General features: G+C 41.3%; 1 protein-coding gene across 1 annotated transcript; it reads right to left on the bottom strand.

Moving 5' to 3' along the window:
• Positions 1-2,934: 2,934 nt before the first annotated feature.
• LOC122306402 lies at positions 2,935-7,626 on the bottom strand. The gene is made up of 2 exons (XM_043118830.1): positions 7,509-7,626; positions 2,935-3,623 (listed from the first exon to the last, which is right to left on the bottom strand). The coding sequence occupies exons 1-2, from the start codon at positions 7,624-7,626 to the stop codon at positions 2,935-2,937; spliced, it is 807 nt and encodes a 268-aa protein (XP_042974764.1).
• Between the last annotated feature and the right edge of the window lie 3,033 nt (positions 7,627-10,659).

Genomic DNA, 10,659 nt, shown 5'->3' on the forward strand with positions numbered 1-10,659 from the left:
CAGTTCAGTTTAGCCCAACTTCTGGATAAGCCAGGCTAACCATTGCACCAAAAAAACTTACAACCCTAAGATTTCATATCAATCAAACTGTTATGGTGAATCCAACTATTAAACTCTTCAATGGCGATACGAGGTCGTGATCTACCACCCTGCCTTTTCAACTCCAAACAAATAATATTGAAGTCTCCAGCAAATAAACAAGGCTCTGCACCCATACTATTTGAACTAAACTCCTCCCATAATTGCCTTCTATCAATCATATTGCACTTGGCGTAAATAAAATTGCCCAAAAAATGGAAGGAATCCACCGCTATAAGTAAAGAAATAAACTGCAAACCCGTTCGAATAACTTGAACATCCATGCCATTCATCCAAAAAACCCAAATTTTCCCATCAGCTTCCTCATTTGAAATAACATTATCAAAACTAAAGACCCGCATGTACCTTTGAGCTTTATCAAAATTCTAAAACGGTTCCATCAAACCTACCATCTTCAGCTTATACTTAACCAGTAGCTGTTTTAAATGACTTTTTGATGTACCAATCCCTCTGATAGTCCAAACCAAAATAGGACTAATCATAGAGAAAACTTAGTGGCTTGAGTAAGAACCTAAGTGGAGCTTCTAACTTTCTCAAAATGTCTTTTAGTATATTTCCTCTTCACAGCATCACCCTCTGTTTCCATATGGTATTCCTTGTCCTACGAAAAAATTTCAGCATGTAATTCAGGTTCTGGATCAGACATCGACCCCTCTTCCAAGTAAAAAACATCCTCATGAAAGTGATCATCCTGCCTCTACTCTGTGAGATTTTCGTTAATAAGAGTATCAACATCTCTCGAACTGTCTTTGGCCACCTCAGCCCCCCTTGACATTGGAGACATACCCGTTGGAGAATCTATATTCTTTCCCTTCTCTATAGAGCCCTCATTTATCGAATCCTCTCCTATATCTTTTCCGCTTCTAACTCTTCAATCAGTATTGACGAAGACGGTTCCCCTATAACAAGATTTTCTACAGGTGCCAAGGTCTTTGCATCAGCTGTCATGACGTTAATAGAAGGGAGAGAATTCTCGTTTGGTTCCTCAATAACAGGTTCTTGTTGCTGAACCCAAACTTTGTTCTCAAACTTCTTTTTGCCAGCACGGCAGGTCTGCACATTATGCCCTTGTATTTTGCACATAGAGCAGAACGCTGGCAGAGTTTCATGAATAATTTCTTGCTTACGACTAGACACCATCCCTGGGGTCCCAATCCAAAAGTTTGATAGAGGAGCCTTAGCCGCATCCATCTCCACACAGATACGGGCTCCATCAGTACGAGTTGCACATCGAGTGGGGTTATCTCTACTAATGAATGTCCCTATCGGGGCTATGAAAAGTTTTAGAAACGATTCATGAAAAAATTTTGGGGGCAAACATGGTAAGATGATCCAAACCGAGACAATCAAAGGATCTGCATCTTCCTTAAATTCTGGTGTCCAGTGGACGACATGATAAGGAATACCATCAATATCGCAAGCCTCCCATGACAAGGCCTTCAAGAAGTCTTACTCTGAAAACATATGTACAAAAACATTCCTTGGGCGCCTCATGGTAGATACCACCGGAGTACCATCAAGACTCCAACGATTACGAATGAACATCCGGATCGCATCCAAGGAGGGACGTTGCCTCAAAAACATTAGAACAATAGAGAATGTAAAAGGTTATGCCGAACGGTAGATTTCCTCCTTAGAAAACTGAAAAACCAATTCCCCATCTTTACTCTTCGAAACACAATGAGCCACAGATAACTCAGGAAGAGGTTGGGGCACCGCCGAGACAAGATCCGCGAAGCCTCAACCTATGTTTTTAGTAGCTGCCACGCAGCGTTACGTGAAGCAGGAAACCAAACCCTCGCAGTGGAGAAGAGGGCAAAAAAGGAAACTTGGTAGCATCATATTAATCAAAAACTAAATTGGCTAGTAAATCAAAGGAAATGATTAAGTATCAAGTTGATTTTCAAATCTATTGGACAGTGGACTATGATGGGAGGAGTGGAGGACTTTGCTTGTTATGGGGACATGAGGTAGATTTAACAATTCAAAGCTTCTCAAAGCATCATATCAATGCTATGGTGAAGGATGTTAGCAGAGGTGGTTTAACATGGCAACTAACAGGTCTATTTGGACATCTAGAGACAAATAGAAGGGAAAATACCTGGGAACTACTAAGGATTTTAAACACGGGAGACTATGAGAGCTGGCTAGTACTTGGTGACTTCAATGAAATCACTAGCAGAGTTGAAAAAAAGGGAGGGAAAGACAAGTCTAAGACTCAAATGGAGAGATTTCGAAAAGTGATAGATGCTTATGCATTGATAGACTTGGGTTATGCAGGCATCAATCACACCTGGTGGAATAATAGAGAAGGGGAACATGCTATTCGCAAAAGGTTGGATAGAGTACTAGCAAACCATACATGGCATAGAGAATTTCCATATGCAAAGGTCATACACACTGCAGCATCCCATTCAAATCATGTTCCTATTTTGGGGTAAGATTCGGCCAGTCTATACTGGCCATTTTTGGACCGAACCAGACCAGACGGTCCACTTTTGGGAGGATCAAATTCATTTGGTTCGGTCTTGGTCCAGGGGTTTTTCACCCCGGACCAGACCAAATGAAAAATAAAAAAATGTATATAATTTATATATAATATTTATATAAATAATTTTATAAATTAATTATATAATTATTAACTAATACTAATATTTATAATTATATACTAATACTAATATTTATACTCATACTAAGAGTCTAATATGATATAAAAAAAAATATTCTAATAATCTAATATAGACTATAGTTATACTTATACTAATACAGTTATACTAAATCACTATAAGTCTATAACTATATATATATTTTTTGAAACTGAGGTTGTCATTAAGATTAAACGAAAGATTGGATACAAGAGGGAATAGCATCCACAGTCATGATGCTATTACTAATGCTAAGAGCATCTTTACATAAAGCATGAGCTAAGTTATTACGATTTCTCCTATTATGCCTGGCTGACCAGTTGGTGAAGGAGTTCAGAGTGGTCTTGGTATCCCTGATTAGAATTCCTACATATGAGTCTATTTCAGATGGGGACTTGAGACCATTAACAACTTGTAAAGAATCTCCTTCTATTATCACTTCTTGCCACCCTAGTTTTTTAAGAAAAATAGAAGCTTGATATGCTGCAAAGGCCTTAGCTAGAAGGGGTTCTAGGAAGAGGCAGTGGTTCATTCTCATAGCAGCAGGCACCTTCCCTTCCCAGTCACGTATTACTGCCCTAACTCCCACCTTGCAATTGAGTTTGTCAAGTCTAGCATCCCAATTTAGTTTCATTTTTCGTTGTGGAGGGGCTTCCCATTGGGAATCATCATTGGAATTAGTGGAAGCTTCCTGAGCTGGCTGCTGAGATTGGTGGATTTCTTTAATGAGTGTCTTGACACCTTGAATAATAGAGTTGGGATGTGAGAATTTGTCATTGAAGACCAAGTCATTCCTTCTTTTCCAAATAAGCCAAGCAGTAAGAGCAAATTCTAGCAACTCTTGTTCTTCAAGGGGATCGAGTAGAGATTGCCCCAAGGCTTTGAAGGATTGGAAAAAGAAGTTAGTTTTTTGTATATTTCTCCCACACTGACTCCAGACATCTTGGGCAGAGGGACATTCCCATAAGGCGTGCTCAGTTGTTTCAGGGTGGATCTTGCATATGGGGCAGACTTCTTCTTTAGTGGCCTTCCTTTGGTAGAGTTTGACTTTGGTAGGGATGGCATTTAAGCAAGCTCTCCACAGGAAGGTCTTGTTTGCAGGTGAGTCTTAAGTTGCCAAATCTTTCTCCAGGGCACCTCTTCATTAGTTTCTTTTGAGGATTGGCCCTTTCTTATATTTTCAATCTTTGACTTTAGGTGGCATGTTGACTTAACTGTAAAAACACCAGTGGTGGTGCTTTTCCAGATCATTCTATCTGGTGTAGGGTAAGGGTTGAGAGGGATTCTATTGATGATGTCAGCTTCTGCCCTATTAAAGATGGCTTCAACTAGTGGGAGGTCCCATTGGTGGGAAGCCTTGGCGATGAACATGGAAACCTTAGAGTCTATAGAGAAGAATCTGATAGAGCTCTGGGGTTGGTAAGATGTCTTCTATGGGAACCATTTATCATTCCATAGTTCCACTAATTCTCCATCTCCCACATGCCAAATTGGTCCTTCCTTCAGCAAGGGTCTTGTTGAGGTGAAGCTTTTCCATAGGAATGAGGAATTGTGTCCAGTCCTTGCTGAGAGAAAGGAGCTATGCTTGAAATACTTCTCTTTTAGGACCTTGGCAGCAAGGGAGTTGGGGGTAGATATGACCTTCCAGCCTCGTTTTGCTAGGAGGGCACAATTGAAGTTCTCAAAGTCCCTAAGGCCCAGCCCTCCTAAGGTCTTGGATTTTGTCATTTGTCTCCATGGTACTAGTGAATTCTATGTTCTTGTGCTTCCTGTCCCCACCAAATGGATCTTACTTGCTTATTTAACTCCTTTAGTAGCTGTTTGGGCAACTTGAAGATCCCCATGCTGTATGTTGGGATTGTTTGGAAGACTGCCTTGATAAGTGTTTACTTGCCTGCTTGAGAAAGAAGCTTTGTTTTCCAGCTACTCAATTTTGCTTGAACTCTATCCAGGATGCCCTTAAATGACTGAGATCTAGATCTTCCTACAAGGGCTGGCAAGCCCAAGTATTTCTCATATGAGTTGGTCCCTCGAACCCAGCAATGCTTGTTACTATTTCTCTTGTATGTTCTCTGGTGTTTGTGCTAAAGAAAATTGAGGTCTTGTCCTTATTTAGTCTCTGTCCAGATGCTTTTTCATAGGATTTCAGGAGAGAATAGAGTTGGCTCCATTCAATAGAGTTTGCTTTACAAAAAAGTAAAGAGTCATCTGCAAAAAATATATGGTTAATGTGTAGGTGATGTTTTCTGATGGGTAATCCTATGATCAACTTGTTGTGTTCAACTTGGTTTAGGAGGCAGCTGAGAGCTTCAATGCATAAGATGAAGAGGTAGGGGAGAGGGGGTCCCCTTGCCTTATGCCTCGAGTGGGGCAGAAAAATGGTTGTGACTCTCCATTGATAATGAGGGAGTAGGATACTGATGATACACACTTCATGATGAGTCCAATCCAAGTTGCAAAGAAACCCATCTTCTTCTTGACTAATTCCAAGAAGATCCATTAAATCCTATCGTAGGCCTTGCTCATGTCCAGTTTTAAGGCCATGAAGCCCTCTCTACCTTTCAGTCTAGCTTTCATAGTATGGAGTGATTCATAGGCCACAATTATATTATCCGTGATGAGTCTTCTTGGCACAAATGTAGTTTGAGTAAGGGAAATGATGCTTGGTAATATTGTTTTCAACCTATTTGCCAAAGTCTTTGCAATGATCTTATAAAAGACATTGCATAAGCTTATAGGTCTGAAATCTGTAACTGTGGTTGGGTTCAGCTTCTTTGGGATGAGAGCTATGAAGGTTTCATTGATTTTTTTGTCCCAAACTCCTCCATTTAGGACCTCTAGAGTTGCCTTACAGACACTATTGCCCACTATCTCCCATTATTTTTGCAAAAATAAGGCAGGAAAGCCATCAGGCCCAGGGGATTCGAGAGGGTTCATGCTAAAAATGGCCTTTTTGATTTCAAGTTCAATGAAGGCAGTGAAGAGTTTTGAGTTCACATCCTCTATAACAGAATGCTTCATGTGGGATATGCAGTTTTCAATGCCTGTTGGGTGAGAGGTTGAGAAGAGGTTGGTGAAGAAACTCTGAAGGACAAGGCATATTTTCTGAGGGTCCTGGGTAACTAGACCTGAGTCTGACTGGATCCTGTTGATAGTGTTGGTTTTTTTCCTTTGACTTGAGCACTTGCGGAAGAATTTAGTGTTTCAATCACCATCTTTTAACCATGCCTGCTTAGTCTCTGCCTCCATTTTAGGTTTTCATCATCCATAAGAACATTAACCTCTTGTTGGACCTTCTTGATTTCCTCATATAGATTACCCTGGTTTGACTCTTGTAGGTGCTTTAGGAGTTCTATTTTTTCTGTTAGAGTTTTTCCTTTATCCCTTTTTCTAGTTTTACTCCAGGTATTTACTCTATTCTTGCAGAGATTGAGTCCTTGTAAGGTCCTGTGTAGTCTATTTGGATGGTTTGTAGAGGAGTCCCATACTTGTTTGATGAGGCTATTACAATCATCATGTTTTGTCTAGGCTGCTTCAAATCTGAAGATTCTCTTCTTTTTCCCCTTGTTTGTTTGGTCTTTGGTGTAGACTAGGATAGGCTTATGATCTGATTGGGTGCAATCTAGATGGTTCACTGAGTGATTGGCAAAGTGATTAATCCAGAGGGTATTTCCACACGCCCTATCGAGTCTTTCCTTTGTGAATAAGCTGCCCTCTCTATTATTAAACCATGTGAATTTGTCTCCACTAAAGCCCAGGTCATACAGGTTGCAATAGGAGAGTGCATTCTTGAAATGAACCATTTGTCTATAAGGTCTGATTGAGGCACCAAATTTCTCTCTTTGATGTGTGATTTTATTGAAATCACCTAAACATAACCAGGGAATTTTTGCAGTAGGTTTTAAGCCCATAAGAAGGTCCCAACTACCTTGCCTTTTGGTTGTGTTAGGATCGCCATAGAAGCCAATAATTTGCCATTTGAGATTATCTGATGGAAAGTTTAATAAAGTTGAGATGTGCCAGTTGCTATAATTAATCACCTCGACCATTGCATTATCATTCCACAATAAGGCCATGCCCCCACTTCTGCCTCTACAATCTACACTAAAACAATTATCAAAACCTAGTCTTATCTTTATTCTTTCAATTTTGACTCGTGTGCATTTGGTTTCTGTGAGAAAGGCCAAATGGGGCTGCTTTGTTTTCACCAAGTGATGTAGTTCCTGGACTGTATGAGGGTTCTCAAGCCCTCTACAATTCTAGCTCAGGCGGTTCATTTGGAAAGGTGGGGCTACATTGCAGCCTCCACCAAGTTTGTTTGAGTTGAGCTCATATCGAGTTGGAGCTGAGTTTTCTATTTCTTTTGAGCCATGTTTGCACATGTTAACCCTTTCACTATAAGATCTCTTTGTTTTGGTGACCAATGGGAGATCATTGATTGTATTTGTAACTTCAGAGAGGGGGGATGAGAGGGCCTGAGCTTTCCTCTTCCATGATTTGCCTGTCACAGGCAGGCAGGGAGAGTTTTCTTTTTTCACAGGGGTATTCTTGGGAGAGTTAGCCCCTTTTTTTGACTTTTGTAGAACACTTAAAGGGGTTGTCTCAAAAGTTAGCATTATTACATCATCAATAGGGGAGCTATAGTGTGAGAGGGTATGGTCTGGTTAAGAAATATGGAGGGGTCCTTTGGAAAGCGAACCTGATCTATTGCATGGGATCCATGTAAGGAGCAAATCACAGGATCTTTAAGGCTAAGAGTGTTACCTTGTGCTGACATTTTCTGACCTTCCTTGGTATGGGTAACACGATCGTGGTCCTTGTTGACCTCCTTAATTCCTGCTACCACTGCCAGGGTAGGTGCCTCAGTTGCTGACTTTGACATGGCTTCCCTATGGCGAGGGCTGCAGTCTCCTTCCTCCTCTATGCTTCTTCTCCAAGATGAGCTATGGTGCTCTTGGTCCATGGATCCACCATACTTCTTAAAGGAAGCTCCTTTTGCAGAGAAAGGGCTAGCTCGAAGCTATTGCCCGTATTGCTCCTTTGCTTGATTCTCTGATGGCCTTTCTGTACAATTTCCTTTTTCGTGTAGTAGACAGCCGCATCTGAAACAGAATATAGGGAGCCTTTCGTACTTGAAAGAGAGCCAATATTGTTTGTTACCTATCTTTAGGAAACGGCATCTAGGGAGAGGCTTAGTGACGTTAACTTCAGACTTAACTCTTAAGAAACTACCCCAGCTAAATCCCCCTGTATCGACTTCAACTTTGAGGACTTTGCCTAAGCCAAACCCCACCCTTATGCCAACTTCTTTGTTCACTCCTACGAAAGGGAGATTATGAATTTGAACCCAGAAAGGTTCAGTGTGGAATTGTAGTTCTGGAAGGGATAAAGTTCCCTCAAATTCTTTCATGTAGACGAGGTGTCGGTCAAAAGACCATGGCCTTCCCTGCAGTACCTTTTGTTTGTTTGGGTATAGTTGGAACTCAATGAGGAACTGGTTTGCTCCCACTTCTTGAAAGTTATCCATCCCTCAGTGCTCCAAAGCTAGGACATAGTTGTTTTGAAAGCTTCCCTATTTGCTATTTTGTCGTTGAATATCATACCAAGGAGACAAGTTCTCCTTTAATGTTTGAGGATAAAACTGCTTCAACTGGAAGAATGATTTCTTCCTGTTCTTCTTTTGTAAGCTTTAGAGATTTCCAACGTCTTGTGATATCTTCTGCCATTGTCCTAACTCTCTATAGACTCACGCCTTATGTGATGAACCGCTTTTACGTTTATTTTCACTGAAGGGTTGTTTTTAATTTAATTAATATATTGGTTTATTTATTTTAAATTATTGTATTTTAATTGGTTTTTAATTTATTTGATGTTGTGTTTAATTTATTTAGTCATTTTACGATTTTTAATATCGTTTTCGGCGGATCTGTTTTGGTTTTCGGCGTGAGGATTGGACCTCATTTATTTTCCCTCTTCTTTTCTTTTTCTCTTTTCTTTTTTTTCTTCTTTCTCTTTTTCTTCTTTTTCTTTCTTTCTTTCTCTTCCTCCCGGTTCTCTCCCGCGCGACTCTCTCTCTCCACACCCATTTCTGTTCATTTTTCTCTCTCCACCCAGAACCACCGCCGTCGGCCACCGTGCGGCATACCACCCACCCAGTTTTCTTCCCCTTCGGCTGGTGATCACCCCCACCAAGTTTCACAGCCATTCGAGCCGTCGTTTAGCCGTAATAGTCACTCAAAGCCGAACGGCTTTTGCTCCTATTTGCCGCCGTCACTCCACCTCCAGCCACCACCTCTTCATCACTTTATCACCGACTCCTTGCCGTCCTAAACCACCCATTTCCGGCCTCGATCCATCGCCGAAATAGCTCCCACGAGCAAGTTTCCGATTTGGGCGTTTAAGCACTTCCATTGCCGTTTTCGCCACCACCCACGGCCAAACTCCACTTCCCTTAGCTTCATAAACATCCCTAGACCATTCCCTATCAATCCCAAGCTTTGGTTTGGTCCCGTTCAAAAGTGGGTATTTTACAACCCACGGCCACAGTGAAATTTCACTGTTACGTTACTTTTCTTCCACCGTTTGCAACACCGCAAGCTTTCAAAAAATACCATATAGCACTGTAATTATTTTCTAAACTCTATTTTTAGATTTAAATATATTTTGCTCATACAATAAATATTTGCTGTTGGTTGGCTGATTCCGGACTGAGTCCGAGGAGTTCGGGGGTCGGATGGATTGAGATGGAGTGCTTGGTTTTGGCTGTTTGTGATTGCTTGGTTATTTGTGCCATGAGGCGTGCGTTACATATTGCATACATGTGCATTTTATTTTAATTCAGAAAATCGTGTTTTGTTGGCGTAAATGGTTTTCGGGTGCGTGTGTCTCACGAGCCCAAGCTCGGATGGGTTATTATCTCAGTGGAGCTCCTCTGGTCACTCGGGAGTGGATAATACTGAGTGACGTCACCTGAGTTGTCGCAGGGCGACGACCGGATCGCACGATACGGTAACGTTGTCGTGTCGACTCCGTGGTCCCTAGAGTGGCGGGGACTAGAGGATGGCCTGGCCAGGTATGCACTGGGTGCGAGTCTGGGCATCGCTCGTTTAGGTGTCACATGCGTAGTCGTTACCTGCGATGTGGCCCAGAGCCAGGGTCTGCGGATGATCCCTAGGGGAGATCATGATGCATGCATAAATGGATCGTTTTTATGGTTTTCGAATAGGGGCCATTTTATGAGAAAATGGCGAGGATGTGTTGAGGCTTGGTTTTAAGCGATATGTTTTTGGGCCAAATGGGTTTTTGGCGTGCGTGGAAAAATATGATTTTATGAGTTTTGAGCATTGGCATCCTTTCATGCATATTGTTTGAGTTTTATATGTTTTTATCTAGTGGTGTTTGGATTTAACTTACCTGTGGCACCATTTTTGGTACCGCAGATTTTGGTGCAGAGTTCGGGGAAGAGGAGGCTGAACCCGAGGATGCGGCTCTGCCGGGATGCTGAAGTTAAAGTCTATGATTTGTAGTTAGTTTTTAAAAGAATATTTGTGATTTGTAATATTTTATTTTGTATGTTTTAAACAGCTTTGCATTAAATTAAGAAAAATTCTGGTACTTAGTTATCGACTTTGCTATCCGCTACGTGTTTCTCGTCCACATTTGTTGCTTATGCACACACTTGGCCCACATCGATAGGGTGGTGACCCGTGATGTCATCATCCGGACGTCTCGATTTTTCCGTGTCCGTGCGTGGGGATTTGGGGGCGTCACAGGTGGTATCAGAGTGGTTTGGCTCTGGGTAAAACCACATGTCCCGTAAGTAGTACCAAAATTTTTTTTAAAGTTGTGTTTTAAAAACTTATTTTAAGTAAAGTTGCTATTTGACATGTTTTATTTGTTTTGTTTGTTTGAACTT

The sequence above is a fragment of the Carya illinoinensis genome, chromosome 4 (assembly GCF_018687715.1).
Source record: "Carya illinoinensis cultivar Pawnee chromosome 4, C.illinoinensisPawnee_v1, whole genome shotgun sequence".
NCBI classification, from domain to species: domain Eukaryota; kingdom Viridiplantae; phylum Streptophyta; class Magnoliopsida; order Fagales; family Juglandaceae; genus Carya; species Carya illinoinensis.

Bases quoted from the DNA above. Each gene is read 5' to 3' on its own strand.
- LOC122306402 (XM_043118830.1), bottom strand. From the start codon at position 7,626: ATGTCAAAGTCAGCAACTGAGGCACCTACCCTGGCAGTGGTAGCAGGA. The intron at 3,624-7,508 runs GTAACACTCTTA...AATCCTTCAAAG, and splicing joins TCAGAAAATGTCAGCACAAG to CCTTGGGGCAATCTCTACTC.